Below are 20,470 nucleotides of genomic sequence, written 5' to 3' on the forward strand. Positions count from 1 at the left end.
GCTGAGCTAGAAGGCTGACTGTGTCTTTATTTTTGAAGACAAGCGGGAAATCCAGATTTTAAAGGCATATACATTCAGCTACCATCATGGCATTAAAAAAAAATTAACTTGTAGCCGAGTGGTGGTGGTGCACACTTTTAATCCCAGCATTTGGGAGACAGAGACAGTCAAATCTTGAAGTTTGAGGCCAGCCTGGTCTACAGAGTGAGTCCCAGGACAGTCAGGGCTACACAGAGAAACCCTGTCTCGAAAAACAACAAAAATATCAACTTGAAACTGGGCATGGTGTCTCAACCCTGTAATTTTAGCCCCTGAGAAGGTGAGGCAGGAGGATTGACATGAGTTTGAGGCTAACCTGGGCTACATAGTGTTCTAGGTCAGCTTAGGTACAGAGTGAGATTATATCTTAAAAGAAACCACCCACTCCAAAAGACCCCAAAGAACAACAACAAACCCACCATGTTAATCAAAGAAAACACATTTTTGGCACTATTTGCCTGATAGCTGCCTTTCTGTAGGCCTCTATGACCAGTCTCATAGTTTGCAAATTGCCACAACATTTATTCTCTTATTTATTTTTCACACCAGCCTCATGAAGAGCAGATCATGGGTAGGACCCATCACAAGAACTAAACATATTCTGGTGTGGTAGTACAGGCGTGCAGTTCCATCATCTGGATGCAGCAATTTGAATGAGAATGGCCCCCAGAGGTGCATATATTTGAATGCGTAGTTCCCAGTTAGTGGAACTGTTTGGGAAGGATTAGGAGGTGTGACCTTGTTGGAGGAGGTGTGTCACTGGGGGTGGGCTTTGAGGTTTCCAAAGCCCACACCAGGCCCAGTGTCTGGCTCTCTCTGCCTCTAACTTGTGGGCAAGATGGAAGCTCTCAGCTGCTGCCCCAGCACCATGCCCGCCTGCCTGCTGCCATGCTCCCTGTCGTGATGATCATGAACTAATTCTGAAACATAAGCAAGCCCTCATTTAAATGCTTTTATAAGTTGCCTTGGTCATGGAGTCTCTTCATAGTAATAGAATAGACACGGAGACGTATAGGGAAACATTGTCTGAAAAATTCAAAGGAAATCAGGAAAGACAAAGAGCAATGCTCTGTTGAAATATTATTACCGAGCAAGTATTGGCTATTAGGTAGCCGTGGGTGTGTGGATGCTCACACTGGAAGGGAAAGTCAGCTGACAAGCCCCCAGCTGTCCCATCTTTAGGGTCTGCTAGGTTCTATATGTGACATTCCCCTAAGGAATTAGGCGGTTTGGTCCCTGGAGTGGCAATATTAAGATATAGTCATCAGGCTTCCTGGGGCTGGGGGTCTGCCCTGCCAAGAAGACTGTCTCCATTTCCTGGTGTTATTCTTGGTTTAGAAACCTGAGTGAGTTCTCTGGCTTTTCGGAAATTCGCCTGCTTTCTCTGAGGAAGTATTTGGACCACGTCCTGGGTTACATTTTGTGCCATTGTGCCTTCATCGGTTCGCTTTTTAAAAATACATTTCTCTTCAGCTGAGTCACCTTCTTCCTCCTCCTCCCGACACTCCGGGAGCCGGAAGGAGCCCTGCCCCAAATCCTTGGCTCCTTCAGGCCAGATCTTTTCCAAATGTCAAACTCTTAGGAACCCTGGCTGAGGGCAGAGTGGGCCCTGACCCTCTATACTCTAGTCTTTGCTGGTCTCAGCTTTCCCATCTCATGGAGAAAGCTTGTGAGCTGCCTGAGCCGGGAGGACCCTGCCCTGAGGTTGCTGACAGGGGAGGGCCTGGAGGGAAGGCTTCACTCCCAGCAAGGTCTCACACAGCCTTATCAAGATGTCACAAATCTCCTCAGTGGCTTGTGAATGCCCAGTGTGGTAGAGCTACTCTGGGCCTGCTTGCTGCCCTAGTGAAGGACTGGAATTCATTCAGAGCCCACACTTAGTAGGCCCTCAATCCTTCATGCCTACTTTTAGTGAATTCCCACTGTACGCCAACCACTGCCCCTTCCTCTGTCTCTCCATGGCTTTGCAGCTCACTTTTGAGACTGGACAGTACGACAGAATAAAAGGGAGGGCCAGCCCATCCTCTGGGTGTTCTGAGCTTTAGGCCTCAGCCTTCCAAGATGGCCCAGAGAAATGAGAGGTATCTTTTCTGTTAAATTCCACTGTGTTCAAAGAATTTCCTGGGCACTGTGACTTTTCATACAGCGACAGTCATTTAAAATCACATTGCCTTGTGTGGGAAGTCGGGAGATGGGAGTAGTTGAAACGGATCCAGAAAGTTCACCTGATTTACCAGGGACAGCCCCCTAGTCAGTCTGCATTTGTCCCAACTCTTATTTTCTGCTGTTTGTTCAGAGAGCGACCAGATGCAGGAGGTGCGGGGCAAGTGTGGTACATGTTGGTCCATCTCTCCCGGTTCCAAAGTTTCCTAGTAATTTAATTTATTTAGTTATGTGCTTGTTTAATATTTTGCACGGGTGAGCACAGATGAACGGGTTGGAGGTCAAAGGACAACTTGTAAGAGTTAGCTCCCCCCCTCCAGCATGTGGGTCCTGCGGTTTGAACTCTGCTTGTCTGGCTTGGCAGTAGGTGTCTTTCCCCATGGAACCATGTCTCCAGTCTCCATCCTTCTACCTCATTTGAAAAATTCTAACCCAGCAAAGTCAGACCACCAGAAAGCATCGTGGCATTGTGTTGGGACTGGAACTTTTTTTTTTGACTGGGAATTTTGGCAGTTCTGGAAAAAAAAAAGAAACAAAACTCTACCACCCACTCTCATACAGGTCACTGCGAAAATAGTGAAAGGAGATAGATCCTGTCTTGACGGCATTTACGTCCTGTGGCTAGTACAATATCAAGGGTGAACTCAAACCATGGTTTGGATGGGAAGAAAATGCTGTGAAATCCACTAAGCCTGTCTTGGGAAAAGCCAGTTACTGTGGAAGAGGAAAATTCCCCAGAGGCAACCATGTTCTGAGAGACCTTGGAGGATGAGGTGCAGAGGAAAGGACGGGATGGAAGTATTGGGGTGTAATCTTGTAGAGGACGCTGGGGTTGGGGGAGTGGAGCTTCCAGTCATTCATTACCTCGGGCAGTGCCAGGGGACGAGTCTAATCATCCACATGGCTCCTGCTGTGTTCCTGACCCACGGAATGATAAGCCAGTTAGACTAGCCATCTGATATCTCCTGCGGAGGCAGGAGGAAGAAGTCTAGGGACTGCTCTTTCTGTCTGCCCCTCGGCCCCTTCCTGCAGCCAGGGCTAGTCAGGAGGGCAAGCAGGTGGTCCCTGTGCCCTTTAGCATTGCCCTTCTTTTTGCATGCTCCTCCTCTTCCTAATTTCAGAATCATAAAACTTTGTGGACCCCATGTGTTGGGGAACAGGACCCACTGATGATCCTTCTTAGCACCCGTTGAGAAGCTTCCATCCTCCGAGAGTTCCTCGGGAGGGCATTTCTTGTTGCTTCCCCCAAGCTGTAGCTCACCCAGGCACATCTGATGTTCAGTGGTAGCGAGCTATGTGCAGACCCAAAGGAGCCATAGAGTCTGGGTCCTGTCAAGTGACAGGGTACATGGTGTTGGCATCCATTTCAGGCATTGATTCAAGTTGGCTCTATGACTTTTCTTCTCTTTGGGGAGTGAGTTTTTTTTTCTTTTTCTTTTTTATGTTTTGGGAGTGATAAAACTAAACCGCTTATGCAAGCAGTAACATGGGACTCCCATCCAAAGCTGCTCCTCTCTCTTCGCTCACAAAAAAATAATTCACATAAAAACTGTTCTCTGGCCAAGGCTTGTCCCCTCCTCAGCAGGGGACTTTCTTTCTTTCTTTTTTTTTTTTTTTGTTGACTTCAGCACAAATTCAGATTTCTCTCTCCAGATTTTGGGGTGTGTCTCTATATCCCTTGGGGACCTTTGTTTAGACCCAGGCATATTTGAGGCCTCTCTGCTTTCTTTCTCCTCAAGCCTAATAATCCAACTACGAGGATTTAGGGAGGCAGCAGCCTGTCTGAATTCATCTGTGTGCATTAAACCCATGTGCTCATACCTGGGATGAGAGTCGTGTCAGACGGAGTCCCAGAACAGCTGCCCGTCACCAGGGACCTGGGTGGCCTCGTCCTGAGATGCGACATAGTATGATGTGATTGAGCCTCAGTTTCTTTATCTGCAAACCGGGGTTTGGAAATAATATCTGCTAAGCGCCAGCAGAAGCAAGGGCACACAACTGGTCCTCAAGGCTTAGCACCTGCATGCTGAAGATGACTGTGGTGAGCGGTGTGAGCGGTTGGAGGGAGCCTGGGTCCTCAGACAGGATTGGTCTTGGAAGGGGACGGAGGAAGTACTCACTGTGTGTTCACACCAGCCAGCTGCCCCTGAGGTGCTTTTCTCAGTGGCCTGGGGGGAGGGGCATTTACGAAGTCACTCACATGTGTTTACATGAAACAGTTGCACCCTCCTCCTCACCTCCGTGTGTGTCAATCAGCCCTTCAGTCTCTGCAGGAAGCAAAGGTGAGAGCTTCCCTTTTCTTCCCTGCTTTGTGGCAAAATTCCGTCGAGGCTGGTGTTATAAATATAAGAGTATATTTCTTCTTCTTCTTTTTTCAAGACAGGGTTTATCTGTATAACAGTTCTAGCTGTCCTGGAACTAGCTCTGTAGACCAGGCTGTCCTTGAACTCACAGAGATTTACTTGCCTCTGCCTCCTGAGTGCAGGGATTAAAGGCGTGCGCCACCACTGCCCAGCACGCATATTTATTCCTTTTCTAGGTCTCTAGGCCCCATTTGGTTTTGAGTTCAGACTCCTACTCTCTAACCACATAGTTATCTGTACGTGGACTCCTCTTCCTCAAGTTAAAACATTCATATTTGTTTGTTTGTTTGTTTGTGGGTGTGCCTATGAAAGCACCCCTCCCCCCAATGTCACAGTGCACATGCGGACATCAGAGGACATCTTTAGGACTTGGTCCTCTGCTTCCACCAGGAGGGTCCCAGTGATTGAGCTCAGGTCATTAGGCTTGACAGCAAGAGCCCTTTACTTGCTGAGATGATTCACTGCCCGCCTCTGGCTTCTTTGCAAAACGGGGACAGTAATTGATACTGTGGGCCTTGGGATGGGGTAACGCTTGCTCAATGGCCACCGGGATGCCTGGCATACAGTGTGGGCACTGTGGCCCCGCACGCTGTAGTAAGGAAGAGCTCCAGTCGGGCCTTGCAGTGGCAGCCAAGCATTGTGAAGAAGCTGGTGAGCAACCCCGCATGTGCCAAGGCATGGAGCGGTTAAGCTGATGGCAGGGGCTGCAGCGCCAGCCCGGATGAATAGGTGGTAGTGGAAGGCGACAGCAGAGGGAAGCTTTGAGAAGCCAACTGGGATGGGGTGGTTATTTCTAGGCCGGTGGCAGAGAATTCCTTTTCCCCTTTGTCTTGGTGGCCCTGGTGGGCACTTGGCCAGAGGTCCTGGGATGAGGAAGTCCTGAGAGGTGGGGTGGGGCTTCTTCACCTGGCTTCCCTCCCACAAGTATGAAGCACAAGCAATGTCAGCACACACCCCTCCCCCCGTTTAGTTATCTCCTTTTATACCTCACATCAAGGTGCCCCAGAAATAACACTGCTCAAGTGCAAGCCATTTATTTAAAACCTTTATTAATGCTTGAAGGAGAAGAACACAAGGTGACAGTGTCCAGACCCTGTTGTCTAGCTTTGTAACAGAATCAGACGCTGACTTAGTAAGCCCACGTGGGACCATTCTTCCTTAGGAAGTGGATGCCAGGAGCACCGTCTCCATGTTGCCGAGATGCCATTAGCCAGGTTCAGGGTTTCAGCTCATGCCTAAGGACGGACTGCAGCTCTGGGTCAGTGTCTCCTTTTTATTCGGTTCCAGGTTGTCAGCGTTCTGCTGTCTTTAGCCCTCTCGTTTTAGAATAACAGGGTTATTTATTGATACAAAGGAGAGGTGTGCGGATCATCTCGTTAAGATTCGAAGCTCAAAATAAACACTGCAACTTTATTTGGAGACCCACATCCTTCCGAACAGGAAGGCTCCCAAGTAAATGTGTAAGAAGCATGAAGCCTAAGGAGGGCTGCTCTCAACAGCTGCCTTGCTTACATTTAGACTGTGTGAATGCCTTCAGGAGGCCCACAAGAATCTGGACAATTTTGAGCAAAAGGACTCGAGAGATAAATATATTCTGTGTTTCTAATCACATGAAGCACCATGAAATGACATCTTTTTTTTTTTTTTTAAAGTTTTGGAGGGGGAAGGGCAGACAAAGGCATGGACATACACAACGGAGATCAGTCGGTGTGTTTGAATGAAGCGAGTTTATGCCTTTGGGGGAAGACACTGAGACAATAAATACAAATGGCAAATATTTACAGCAGAAACAAACGGAACATCAGTAGGTGACCCAGTCCAGACACCGGTGACAAAGGAGAGGCCGGGCCAGGAGCAAAGGACAGATGTGAGCGATGTCAGCAGAAAACAGTCAAGGTGCCACCCAGGCACACACGGCACGAGAGTGCCACCATCTCCACTCATTTTCCGTGGCAGAGCCTGGCATGCTGGGCCTCCTTCCTTGCGGGCAGAACCGGATTAAAGGCATATGCTCCTCTGTGCTCTGCAGCCCCACATCTTCCTGGGGGATTCCCAGCGTGTCACCAACTCCCCCCCCCATGATTTTTTTTTCAAGCATAGCCTATGGGAGAGACTGAGCCTGGATCCTGTGCATTGAGGCACCAGCCGAGTTTGTGGAAGTGCTTTGAGAACGGTGGCTCTCCCTGGCCTTAGGGGCCTTCCAGAGATCTAGAGGGTAGAATGCATGTCTCTCATCCTGCTCCCTAGAACAGGGGGCACGCAATGTACGGTGTGTGAGCCAAGTCCAGCTGGGTGCCTGCGGAAGAAAACCTTAGTGGAACAGAGCCAACCAAGCCCTTCCATTTGGGTGTCGGAGGGTGCTCTTATGCTGTCATGGCAGAGCTGGCTGGTGGCAACAGAAACCGTGTGACTTGCCGAACAGAAACTCACTAATCACTATTTGGCCTTTCATAGAAAAAGTTGGCCGAGCCTTGCTCTCGAGACCTGGTCCAGGTTACCCCCTACGCCTACAGCCCTGGCTGCAGAAGCAGTAGCTGTGACAGCCACAGAGGAAGATCTTAGCGCTGCACAGACACGAGTCCCTTCTCTCCCTTTGGCCTTCCTTTTGTCCACCCACCTCTTTCTTGCTAAATTTCCACGTGGGCTGTGGACAGCCCTGTCTCTTGGAGATGAAGCTGTTTGCCCAAGTATGCAGAGGGTGGCATTCCCCAAAAGCAATTTCCTTACTGGTCTCGATGCCAGTCTCTCTTGCCCCTCTTTCCGGCCTGCAGAGACTGGTTCCCAATTTGGCCACATGGATTCAATGTACAGGCTCATAGGACATGACTGAGGTCAAGCTGAGATAGCGAAAGTCTAGGAAAAGGCTGTCAAGGAAGGGACCCCTGGTATGTGCTTTTCCCTCTGGGGATCCGCTGTTTCGGGAGTAGAAGCCCATGTGGGGATACTGCTGTTTGAGCTCTTCTTAAGAGAGAACTTACAAAAATTTACCCTCCAGAGATGGGCTGGGGTTGATTTTCTTCCTGCTTTGAGCTGGTTTTTGGTGACCCAGTTATTTGATTTGAAATTCATTTATTTAGATGACAAGTAGTCAATGGATTAAAAAAAAAAAGTAAAGCTGAGATCTGAAGCAGTGGTCAAAATAAAGCGACAGGCCACTCCCTCGGTGTCCCCTAGACAGAGCAATGGCTCAGAAATGACACAAGAAATGCAGTACTCCATGTCCCTTCCAGCAGCTCTGAAACCACAAGGTCTCAGGCACACTAAACTTTGGTTTGGCATCGAGCATGGCTGAGTCCTGCATCCTCTCTGCTCCTCCTTTGCCCTAACAGCCACACTTCCCACTCACTCCTGCCCCAGAACCCAGCTGCCCTGTTCCCTGCAGACAGCACTAGAAACTGTAGGGTAGGGCCTAGCACCCACGTGTGGCCCCTTCCCTCCCCATCTGACCTCCCCCCAACAGAACACACCTTAGCCACCCACTAGCTCCTACAGACCGAAAGGGACAAAGTCACAGGCAGGACTCAAGGCAACACTCCCGTGAATAAGCTTACGTAGGTGCCGACCCACCGGGCACCTGAGACCTTGCTGCCCTGGAGTCTCCATCTCACCTGTTCAGACACCTGCATGAAGTCCACAATTCGCACACATCCTGCGTGTGACATCCCCCTCTTTAATGTAAAATGTTTTGGAATGTCCATAGATAAGGAAATGGACGGCCTGGAGGAAGCTTTCATGGCCAGGTTTTCGTTTCACCTCCGGATGTCGGAATACTCGGCCTGTTCATCTTCCCACTCGCTGCTCCCAGAAGGTCCCTGGGCGCTCTGGCCACCTGCTCCACTTCGGCTGTGGGCATGTGGGTGGCTTTTGTTCCCTCGCTCACCCTTGGCGCCTCTGTTGGCTTCTGATAGGTGGTGGCCTGTATCCCGGTGGTGAGGCCTGGGTAGTTGGGCCCTATCTGCCAGGGGCTGATGTTCAGGGACCGCAGTGGGAGGTCTCTGTATGTTGGAGGTGCAGAAACTCAGAATGGAGCACAGGCTTCCCCAGTTCTGCTCACACTGAGCCTGGACGCTGTGAGTGACAGCCTCCTTCACATCTTCCCCGCAGGTCAGCAGCAGATTCACGAGGTCCACATAGGGCCTAGAGATTCGAGCAGAGGGAGAAAGACTGAGATTGGAGCATGTTCTTGGGGCCCTGTGACAAGAGATAGTGCTTAACTTGGGTTCAGTGGCAATCTTTGCAGACTAGGTTCCATGGCAGGGAATGGCATTAAAGCAGATTCTTGCTTCTCAAATAGTTGTAGCACTACCAGCAGTGTGGATACATGGGAGGAATGCTGAAGGCCAGGGCATTAAGGTAGGCATTTCAGGCAAAGCAGCTGTGTGAATGGAGAGAAGGGCAATGATGTCCTGGGCACATCTAGGCTACGGGAGCTGGTGAGTTTGGCTGGAGTGGAGACGCTCTTGGCCAATGGTGGAGGGTCTTCAATATTAAATTGGTGTGTGCGTGCCCTTTCAGTGAAGAACCCAGAAAGTGAAGGACTAAGGAGTTCCTGAGCAGCTGTCAGGGGTCCCCATGCTTGCCCTTCACAGGGGGCATCAGTGAGGGTCTCCTGAGGTTACGGTCCCTACCTGTGTGCCCTGACTTAGGCTTACAATGAAGGGCCTTTACGAAAGCTGTTGGGTATGTATGCCACTGTCTGGGGTATCTGAAATGAACTGAGATGCACTGCGAGGGCCATTGCCCTATAGTGTCATCTCCCTGTGGCTTCCCTTTTCAGTCAGTCAGGGTCCCCATGCCCACAATGACAGCAGCTCTCTCTGGAAGCAACACGGTCCATTCTGGTCTCAGAACTGCATCTCCACCTGTACCAAAGACCTTGAGTTTTTTTTTTTTTTAGCCAAATTGCTGGGGGACTCACTCCAGGGGAAAGAGGAAGTGTGCCCACTATTTAAATCGATGGCCCTACCTGGTAAAGTATGTCCACCTCAGCAAGTCCTCAGGGCCTAGCCACTGAGCCCTCCTTAACTCTCACTGGCCAAGAGGATGTGGGATGCTTTATGTGACTTTGTGTGGCTAACTAGAATTAAGTCCTGGACAAATGTGCCCCTGACAGACAACACCCGCTTCCACAGGGAAATCGCTGTGAGATGTGCAGCCATTTACAAGAAACAAGGGTTTTCTTCTCCCCAGTGTGTGACCTGAGACTTGGATGGCCATCCTAGGGGTCTGTGTAATCCTTTCTCTGCAGAAAAAGCAGCATATGTTCTAAGATGTGTGGCATAATCAATGCTGTTGTGGCTATGTACTCCCCAGGTTGGAACTGTCCTTACTTCAAGGATGTAGGAATGAGGAACAGGGAAAAGGAAAGTCCCCTTTGGGAAGTCCTAGGCAAGGGAGACCTGGCCTGAGAACAGGCAGAAGGGATGTTCCGCAGCTACGTTTTGAGACCTACTTGATTCCTTTGGCATCATGGTTTGTGTATGGCTGGTGGGCAAGGCACTCAGCCTCTTTCAAGCAGGCCTCAGCTACTGCTAAGGATGTCTGGCACTGTCTCTTGAGCACTTCGGGGAGGAAGTTATAGAGAAAGGGATGCTGAAAGCTGAACATGCCCCCTCTGTATTTTGAAAACAAACACTGCCTTAGGAAGCTCAAATCCACCGAGGCCATCTGCAAAATGGTCGCTCATTTGCTGGCTCTCTCTGGGATTTCGAACTGAGATTCCTTTATTCCTTTAAGCTTCTGGCTTAAAAGATTCTCCCAGGAATACACAGACATCTCTGGGACCTTCTCCATCATGGTGTATCTGCCTTTGAACCCTGGACCTGTAAGATGGACACTGATCTCCTGAGGTAGGACTTATCCCCCTCTCTACAGCTTGTTCTGTCTTCTCTCTCTCTCTCTCTCTCTCAGGGATGAAGCTGAGCCCTGTGGGGAGGGCATGTGTGGCCAAGTAAATTAATCTAAGCCGTGCTTTGGGTTGGCATGGTGCCTTCTTAGGCTGCAGGCTGAGCCTGTTCGATGACAAAGCCCAGCACTCAACTGAGTGTCAGCAAAGCCGAAGGAGGGGAATGTGTTTGAGGCTCCAAACGCTTGACGGCTGCCAGCACCCGGTGACAGGGTGTGCAGAGGCCAAGGGAGACTGGCCGCAGCTAGGGGTAGGCAGATGATAAGGAGAGAGTGGGGTGGGCAGGCAGTGGTGAGAGGGGCAGCTCGCAGCAGACTGGACATTGCTGCCACCCCTGCTCCTGGCAGAAGCACTGTAGAGGAATGGGGTGGTTTGGATTCTGCACGGCTGACTTCCTCCTCCTTAAAGGGAAAGGCACACTTGGCTCACATTCTCTTGTTTGCGACTGTTGCCACACACTCTGAGATGCTTTCTTGGTATTTGGGGGCTAAAAGGATCCTTTTATCAGTTAAGTTGGTTGAAAAAAATTGGAAAAGTTCAGTTTGAAGTTGAAGCTGGGCATTGCATCGCTGCGTGGCGCTAGGGGATGGAGGTTTTCAAGGAGCCGGAGCTTGGCACAAACTCAATGCCCAGAAGTCCTGGCTTAGCAGCAGGAGGAGGTCCTGCATGCGGCCTCCTGGAAGTGTTCTTAAGACACCCACACCTCTGCACAGGGTGGGCCACCTGCTTCGGCAGAGCAGGCCAGTGTTGGCTGCTATTGCTGATTCTAAATGCTGTGGGGGACCCGCGAAACAAGAATCCCTGGCCTGGAGGCCATGTTCCTGTGGAAGAGACACTAGATGTCACGGTGCACTAACCCTTCCTAAATTCTAGGATGGGGCGCGTGTTCCCCAAACCTGAAAGGCTTCAGTTTCCCCGAAGACCTTTCTTCAGAAGATACTCACACTCCACACACTCCATGAATATATCACAGGCTTATAGCAGACCCCCAATCTCCTACCCTGAAGACTAAGAAGTCATCTTAAACATGCCACCGAGACAGAGGTTCCTTGGCTGTGAACATGTGCCTCTTTCAAGAGCACCTCGAAGGAAGAAACTCTCATAGTACTCTCCGGTGACAATGAGGAAGTGATTAGGGAAAGGAAGAGACCTGCGTCACACGAGAAGACTCCCGATGTCTTAGCAGGTCTAGCAAGAACAGGAGGAGCAGGGCAGTGGCATTTTGACCACTGGCCTGCTCCTCACACCAAGTTTCAGTCATACACAGCTCCGTGCCTGCGGATTCAACTAGACAAGCACAGATCGACGTTTCGGAAGCAACACGGCTCTGTACTGAAGCAGACTCTTCCTGCCATTATTTTCTAAGCACTGTAGACTAACAACTACTTACACAGCAGCTGTACTGTCTGTAGGTATTATAAGTCATCCAGAGTAGATTACGCCATCGATTTATCTGAGCCTTCCTCATTGATGGATGTGGATGTGTAGGGGAGACCTTGAACCATCCCCTGTGGATAGTAAGAGACTAACGTGCACTACCAATCCCCTGGCTGCAGAGTAGGAATCAAACCTCACGAGGGGAGTTCTCAGCTTCACTAGCCTTCCCTATGAAATGGAGATGTTAATTTCAATCTTGTAGTTGGTTGGAAGACAAACATGGGTAGCTCATGACCAAGGTCTTTGCACACCAAAGAGAAATAAAAGGCAATTGCTATTGTCCATGGCATTGCTCCTTTGTAAGTATTTGGAAGAATGAAAATCTGTTGTGAGGTATTAGTATGGTCCAAAAATCAAGCAACATAGTCTTTCTTTTGGAAAGGGCTGGTTGCAGAATTTCACCATGAATAATTTTATATTGTACCAAGTGCTACAAGCTCCTAAAGGCCTTATAATTGAGAGACGAGATGGCTGTCTCAGAATCTAGGCATTAGTGCTGCAAAGGTGGTATGTGTGGTAAAGTAACTGGGAGAAGGTTGTGCAATGAACTAAGGGGTGAAAGTCCCTGAAATTGGGCTGATTTGGCCCAATGAGTCACCATGGAAAGATGGAGGTGGCTATAAAGGTGGCAGTGGTTGGCACTGTCTGCTGTACTGGTGGCTTCTGTATCTCTGTCTTTGGGGCCTGTGGACCACACTACATGTTAGAAACAACGGTGGATCAATTCTTTTACCGCTCTGCAAAATCTGGGATCCTACAGCTGGGGTAAGTGCCAAGGAATGAGATGATTTGGCTCTATCATCTTCAAGTCCATTTTAGCATGCCCGTTTAGCCGACTAAAGTTTCCGCTGTTTGCTTTATGTTTTCTGCAGAGCTAGAGAAGGGAACTGGGGAGCTCTGAAAGCAGAAAACGCTGCTGATTAGAAGGGAGACTTTGAGAGTTAAGGTGCTGTAGCCACACTGCCTGGACCCCAGCGCCTAGCTTTGCTTCTCCCTAACTGTGAGTCCTTCGCCACAGCAGGGCTCAGTTTTCTGCGGTGAGAATTTGGAGGCATGAAGGGTTGATGGGAGGAGCGGGCGGACATTTCATGTAACACACTTGGCCTCGTGCTGAGCACCTACATGCAGGTCAATGTTAGTGTGGACAGGCTGTCGTACTGACGCCTGTGAGCTACTCTGATCACGCAGCAACCAGGACGTGGCCACGGCAAGGATGGAGAGTGCTTCTGATAGTAGATATTTTGCACTTAGTAAAAATAATATTTTTGTTTGTGGGGATTTCAAATTTGATGAATTTCTGGCGGGGGGGGGCGTGTTTCTAGCTCTATGGGGCACACCACAACTGTATCCACTTGAAGGTAGTTCACCTCCAAAAGTAGCATCCTCAAACACATTTCCGGCCCTCAGGACCCCACCCTTGCCAGGTGACCCTCCCATTCTCCTGGGGATAGGGGTGCTACTCACTCGTGTAGCAGGAGGTCCTTGAAGCTTATCATCTCCACCATCACGCCGATGTTCTCCTGCGCTGCCGAGCACAGATTGTGCTTGAGGTAACACTCCCTCTGCAACTGGAAAACCATCTCCTTGATGGCCGGACACTTCCTGCTGATGCAGCCAAATCTGTGCCGCAGGGCATGGGCCTTGCACCTCAGGGCATCCTTGATGAATGACTTGCCCTGAGGATGGAGAACACAAAAAGGAGGGGGGGCAGAGGAGACAAGTTTTTGTCACTAGCCCTGATGGCATGCATGTGCCAGGCTTAGGCTAGCACAGGAGTTTTTGATCTCGGCGTACCAAGGCGGCGCTCGGATTGATGTGGTTCCAGGTGGGAGGCTACATCCAAGAGCGACATGACATCGCTGGCATCAGGCCAGGGTGGCTGTGAGCTCTGTACACGGACAGGTCTGCCTCTCTCTTCCCCAGTTGCACTTCTACTTTCCCTGGGTGTCCTCCAGGCAGCTGGGATGTGACTGCCTGGTAGCAAGTTCCCTGAGAACTCCTTTGCCAGTGTCAGCAAGAGTATGCTTCTTGCTCACGCTCCCTCCTGGGAAGCAGGGCTCTTGGAGCCTCCCATTTAGTTCCGGTGCTCCAACTCAGTCTTGTCACCCCTTTGCATGCTCCCAGGAGGAGCACTCTTTGCTTTTAAACTGTTAGGGTTATGGTCTCTAAAAGGTCCCCTTGGCATCTAGCTTGGCAGCAGGTGAGTGGGACAGAAGCATCAAATAGCATCCTCCCCACTGTCTCAGGGGGGTGAGGCAGCCAGGCAGGCATACATGTGGCCCAGTTCTCCTTCCTGGCACCCTTAGCCAATTGTGCCAAGGCCAGAAGGAAACAGTTGTCAGGATGTGGGGGCAAGCTCCCAATTTTACTCTTATCAGCCTCCCTGGCCTGGAGGCTCTGTTGGATATCTACCCAGGAATCTCCTTTTAATTTCCATGGAACTAGACTGTCTCAAGAGCTAACCTTTCTTTCTTTCTTTCTTTCTTTCTTTCTTTCTTTCTTTCTTTCTTTCTTTCTATTTTTTGAGGCAGGTCCGGAAATCACTGAGTTGAGAAAGTGAACCAGTTCAGGTTGGAAGCAAGAAGCCAGCCAGTATGCTTGTTTATTTTGGTTTTCTCTTTAGAAATGTCTACAGATAGTGTCGGATGGTTGAAGACCCACATGGCATCCAGGTCCACCCTGTGGCACCCCCTTTTCTTTGATTTTCTAGCTGGGAACCAGATGGGCTGGAGGGCAGGGCTTGGCACTTTATTAAGTCGTTACACACGGAGAGGTGACTTAAAAGGGAAGCCTCTAACTTGAGAACATTCTCCTATTGGCTGAGAAAACAAGATGGATTTATGTGAGGGCTGTGGCAATCTGTTTTTTTAGTTTTCTTCTCTGACATCCTGTGGGAAGGCCCTCGATACACTCCTCTCTTCCGGATTTCCTATTGCGTGGCCTAGCTCCAGTTTGGGGTTGGGGGAACGACACACACATTTTTTTCTAAGGATCGCAAGGAGTTCAAAGTTCTCCCTCTTCCCTCCGTTTCGGCTTCCCCTCTGCTACCTCACATCCTCTGCGGGTGAGGCTGCTGTCCGTCACATCCCTTTCTGGTTCCCAGGCCTTGCTTTGTGAGGCCGTCCACAGGATGTCAGTGGATGGTGACGGGGGACGTGTCTAAATCACACCCCAACTGTTGGCCTCCTCCAGACTTAGTCATCATGCTCCATTGAAATGGGAGAGGAAACTTAGGAGATATACCAACAGTGTGTTTCGACAGGGCTGAGAACCAGGGCAGAACACGGCAATGAGCCTAATGCTACATGCCACCTAAACACACATTCTGTGCCAGAACCACCAGCTGGCTTATAGGTGGTTTGCCCTGAGTAGCAACTCAACTTTACCTTGGTAATCTGAGGCAGTTTCAGCTCTGGCTATAAGGCAAGCAAGATTCAGTCAGGGTTTTGACTTTTCGGGTTGGGAGAGAAGACTCTCTGCTCCTTGCTGTTTGGAGGCCGTGAATTATCGATGCGGCCTGCCCACATATACACTAGAAGAGCCTTTGCTACCTACAGCAAGGGTCCCTGCCACTCCAGCCTTCTCTTCCTAATGCACTTTTGGGGATGGGGTTCTGGTTGTCCAGACACTGTGTTTATCACTGGCTATGACTCTGGTGTCTAAGCCTGCTTTGCCTATGCAGATACAGTGTGAGAATTGGAAAGGATTTGGCCCAATGGCAACTCCAGGAAGCAAACACACTGGAACCCTTCTCTACTACTGCAAGCATCAAACTACCTCAAATAACAGTTCAGGAAATGTGTTAGCAATCTGTCCAGCCAATATTTCAGCCATGCCACACCAACCCGGAATATTCTTCATGCTATATGCTTTTACCTGGGCATCGAATTTTCCAGCATTATGCAGAAAAGTCATGCAAATCCCATGTAAGCCCTGGATTTCACAAGAGTTGTTCTCGAAACATTCAAACACGCCACACCCCACGTCTCCGGCGTTGACCAAACAGTGCTGGATTTCCGCTAAAATGAAAAAAAAAATTACAAGTTTTCTGCCATGCTAACAGTAAGGGTGAGAGGAAAACTAAAGGGGAAAAGGGTGTGCCAATTTCAGAATCTAAGAAGGTGGAAAAATAGAACATCATTATTTACTACTACTTACAGAAAAGAATTAGTATTTGTTTTTGTAAAATTAGCCAAAAAGTAACCAATATCACAGTCAGAAGTTAGTACAATCGTTTTCCCCCTCCCTCTTTCTTTCCCACTTTATGAAGGTATGTGTGAGAATACTCAGTTTAAGAGCAGAAAATATTTCAGCTTTTGAAACCCACAGGGAAAAGTAAGATTTCCAAAAGACTGCATTTCATGAATTAAACGGCCACAGAAGCCACTGCCTTTAAGATCCAGCTATTTCCTTCCTGACCCCAGACGAAAGCTTCCAAAAAGCAACTTGAATTCAGCTTTATGATTCAACACCTAAAAATCAAAACAAGATTCCTATTAAAGCCGTGTCTCCAAACCACCCGCATTAAAAAATGCCAGGCCAGGGAGGCTGCGGCTGGCAACAGCCTCAGAATGGAGGCAGGTGGGGGCTGGCCTTCCACCCGTCATCATTCACTTTGGAAGTTCCTTTTAATTAGGGATCTGGTGTGAGATATCACTTAATCCCCTAGAATCCCTGAGGCCCAGGAGCCTGCTACCCCTTCCAAGATGTCCTAATTCGTCAGCCTGAAAGGACAAACTGGGAGCTGTCAGGCTGCGGGAGTGCAGTCTTATGCCCTCTTGGGCTCACTCAGTTCCACGATTTAAACCAACCGCAAAATTACAACTAGGAAAGTGTATTTTGGAAGAAGGGCGGGGCTGGAGTCGAAAAATCTGTATCAGATGAAATCTAGCGAGAGAGTGAGGGGCGTGTATTTGTGGAGGGGCACCTAAACCAGAGAGGAGGCAGGGCGGGCGAGGGACCCTCGACTGCGTGCCTGGGCAACGGGGTGTGGGGGGGGGCAGAGAGAGGCTGGACTAACTCCACGCGTGGCCACGGACAGGACAGCGATTCCTCACTGGGCGCCCCTGGCCCTCATTTGTGTATTTCGGCTCAGGCAAGGAGCGCACGCACGCCACGGCCGCCGCGTTCACAAGGCCCCAGAGGAATAGCCGGAGTGGGGGCATAAGCAAGGAGCCGAGCTGCGGTAGACACGTTTCTTTTTCTCCCGGGAGCTGGGAAGAAGGCCAGCCCCGTGTGCCGCACGCCAGGCTCTGCGCTGCTGCTTGCCGGTGAGCAGGGCCGGCGCACGATTTGGGTCGTGTCAACATTTCTTCCCCTGATGACCTGGCTAGGAGCAAGGGACCACGGGGCGTCACACAGGTACGCTTTGAGATCTCCCTCCTTTCAAGGAAAACTTCTTGGTGCCATTTAACTGGCCAGCAAAGTTCTGGGATGTCCGGCAATCTTTGAAGGAAGGGGAGTCAGTCCTGGACGGCTTGGAAGAGAAGTTCTCTGGGCGCAGGGCGAGCCCAGTTCCGGGGACCCTCGGGACCCTGCACAGGCTAACCTGGACGAAGTGCGCCTTGCTCCGGGCCTGGCATTTTGGCTGGAGCTGGCAGCGCCAAGCACTGCCTCGTTTCCCCTCAGCCCTGGGGCAGAGTAGCAACAAGTCCTGCCTCAGCCATTTCATCACCCTGCTAGCACGTGCGGATTCCGGGCGCTCGGAGCCCAGCCCAGCCCTCGCTTCTCTCGTTCTTCCCTCTGCAAGTCCCGAGCCACCAAGAGTTTGCGCTGCCCGGGGTGAGCTCGGGTCGCTGGGTTGGGGCTAAACGCACTGGGAGCGCTGCGGGCGTGCACCGTGTTTCCCCCCCCCCCGCAGCTCCCCGCTGCAGGGCGCACGCGTTTACCTGTGTTCTGCAGGGACAGACGGCCTTTCTGCTGGGAGCTCCTGTCTTGCGGACCTTCCGGAGGGTTCGTGGCGTCGGTCCCCCGCGCCGGGTCCAAGGTGGCAAACACCAAAGCCAGGGTCACAAACTGGCCCAGCCGCTCGGCACACATGGTTCTGGGTATCACCCTCCCGCCGGGAGACCTGGATTCTTTGTGCGCCCCTCCTCCTCCTCTTCCTCCTCTGCTGCTTCCCCCCTCCTCCCACTCTTTCTCCCGGCTCGCCCCTTTCCTCCTCCTCGCCGCAGCTCGGATAGAGGTTACCCAGCGCCCTCCCGTAGCTCTCCGGAGAGCATGTGACCAGGCCGTTAGCAGAGCCGCGAGTGCCCGGCGATGGCAGGGATGGTGCCTCAAATATCCCTGGAAGCTCTGGTGTCACTTGAATGAAGGAGTCGAGCAGGTGTTGTCCCGGAGGCTGGACCAATCCGAGACCCCGGCCCGTTTGACAACACAGCCGGGAGGCGGGGCCTGCGCCAACTACTACAGGAGGAAGCAGGGAGCGCCGCTGCGAGCGCCCCACAAAGTTGCCGACCTGGCGGCGGCCACGCTTTTGCGTGCGTGTGTGTGAGCGCGGCCCAAGATGCGTGCGCGTGTGCGGGTGCTCCGGGGCAATGGCCGAACAGACTGAGGAAAAAAAAAATCAAAGCGGATGCCAGTTCTAGTTGCAACTAAAAACTAAGAAAAGGGGGAGGGGTGAGGTGGGAGAGGGCGGGGAGGGTCGGTCTTTATTGGGACAACGTCCGCAGGGGCTCGCTTCCGGCTGAGAAAGTTTCCTCTTTGGAACTCAGTGACATTGTCAGCCCCAAGGCCTGGATAGATTGGAACTGATACCTGGGCACAGAGATGGTGCGAGCAAATTGAGCTCTGATGGGAATTCCTAAGCGTCGAGAGGCTTGGCTTTTACAAAACAGGCGCTTGAAGACCGGCTCCAAAACCCTGAAGCACTTGGCCCTAGAGGCAGACCACCTCCCACTTTTTTTCTGCCCGGATTTGGTGGGTCCTGCAACACCTGGGGCGTCTTGTCTCGCCCCTCCCCCAATCCAGACGGATTCCTGTCTGGGCTTCAGGGATCCAGGTGACAATCCAGACTTGCATCATTTCCTGGCGGGTCGCTAGGAGGCCCAGGCAGCTTTGGGTCAGGCGGCCGCGGAGCATCGCGTGCTCCACAAGCCAGAGCTTAACAGACAACTTTAGACATCTCCAAACACACGCTTCCATTTTTTCCTAAGCACCTCTCGGCCCAGTTGGAAGGTTCCCTTTATTCCTCAGCTCTCTGATGCAAAAACAAAAGCAAAAGGTTCCAGGTTCCGGGACATTCTCTCTATACCTTCTCCCTCTTTTGGAACCCCCTCCTTAAGGACCCTGGGAATCAGATCGCCTTCAGCTGCTATCTCCCCTGCTGGAGAAAGCAGGGACAAAGTTGGGCGCTTCTGGGAGCGCCTCTCCTCCCCCTGCTGTGTGTGTACGTGTGCACGCTCACGTCTCCCTCGCTCCAGCCCGGGACAGGAACTGCTGCTCTTGGCCTCGTTAACCCGACGGCTTAGTTCGGGGGGCTAGCTTGGTGGGGGGAGGGTGGAGAGGCGAGCGCTGCCACCTAGTGCCACCTGGCCCTCATCCGGTATTGGCGCTACTTGCCCCTCCCCCTCATTCTCACCCTAGTCTTGGAGAACAGGTGAGCCTGGGTACCAGCTCTCAATCCACGTCCTTGCAGTACTCCCCGCTCGCCCGCGCACTCTGCAGTAATGCGCCTAGGAGGTTTCATCACCCACCGCCTGCGGCGACTGCTACCCTGGACCTCCGCACCGAGGCGCACTCTCTGACTCTTCTGCGCCTACGTGTGACACGCTTGGGGGGGGGGGGTGTTGCAGAGATGGGCGCCCAGGTTGTCTGCCAGCTGCCCGCTCAGTTTTCCTGGGTGCCAGCTGCCTTCCAGCGAGGAGATGGAGGAGGCTGGGGCTCAGGGTGACCGCTGCTTCAGACTGGAGAAAGGAAGGGAGGAGGTGGGAATGGACTTTGCAGGGGCAGAACCTCTTGGAGCTTTTGTTCATAGTCCCTCTCCATCTCTCCGGGCCCCAGGAAATGGTCACTTTGAATGTCTTAGTCTTGGATGGTGGGAAGAAATTAGCCACTCGTACCCATGATTTTAATAGCAGAGACTTCCTCACTCATCTTTAAAGGAAGGTGGTGAATAGTGGGTATAATGATGGGCCATCCTCATTGGCCACCTCACTTGTTTGAATAGTTAATTTAGCTTTCTTTACTAGTTTATGAAAAGAAACTCTGCTGTACATCCTTAAAAACAAAACAAAACAAAACAAAACATGTTAGTCTGCCCCCCCCTCTTAAGGCCAAAAATTTTCTGGGAGTGTCAAGCAGATCTCAGCCTTACTTAACTTTAGAGCTGGACAGACCTCTATGGCCTCTTCCACCAACAGAAGTGGCACCAGAGAAACAGAATCCGGAGATGCACAGCGGTAGAAGGAAAGCCAACTTGTCCTGTTGTGGTGAGCACCGCACCTGCCCTCAGAGAACCTGCGTGGTTTTAAAAAACCATCTTGAGGTTTTTACTCCAACTTTCAAGGGAATTTCATGGTTCCCATCTGAGCCAATTGCCGCTTTAGGAAGAGCACACAGTGGC

The 20,470-nt window shown here is 51.1% G+C and overlaps 1 protein-coding gene across 1 annotated transcript; it reads right to left on the reverse strand.

Annotated features, from left to right (window-relative positions):
* Positions 1 to 6,273: 6,273 nt before the first annotated feature.
* On the reverse strand, positions 6,274 to 18,330 carry Stc2 (stanniocalcin 2). Its single transcript, XM_087910718.1, has 4 exons — positions 17,796 to 18,330; positions 15,784 to 15,926; positions 13,372 to 13,583; positions 6,274 to 8,702 (listed from the first exon to the last, which is right to left on the reverse strand). Exons 1-4 carry the CDS (start codon positions 17,944 to 17,946, stop codon positions 8,315 to 8,317), a joined length of 894 nt encoding a protein of 297 aa, XP_087766844.1. The 5' UTR covers positions 17,947 to 18,330; the 3' UTR covers positions 6,274 to 8,314.
* Between the last annotated feature and the right edge of the window lie 2,140 nt (positions 18,331 to 20,470).

Source organism: Myodes glareolus, chromosome 9, assembly GCF_982192425.1.
Source record: "Myodes glareolus chromosome 9, mMyoGla1.1, whole genome shotgun sequence".
Taxonomy (NCBI): Eukaryota; Metazoa; Chordata; class Mammalia; order Rodentia; family Cricetidae; genus Myodes; species Myodes glareolus.

Bases quoted from the DNA above. Each gene is read 5' to 3' on its own strand.
- Stc2 (XM_087910718.1), bottom strand. From the start codon at position 17,946: ATGTGTGCCGAGCGGCTGGGCCAGTTTGTGACCCTGGCTTTGGTGTTT. The intron at 15,927-17,795 runs GTAAACGCGTGC...TTTTCATTTTAG, and splicing joins TCTGTCCCTGCAGAACACAG to CGGAAATCCAGCACTGTTTG. The intron at 8,703-13,371 runs GTGAGTAGCACC...TCGAATCTCTAG, and splicing joins AAGGACCTCCTGCTACACGA to GCCCTATGTGGACCTCGTGA.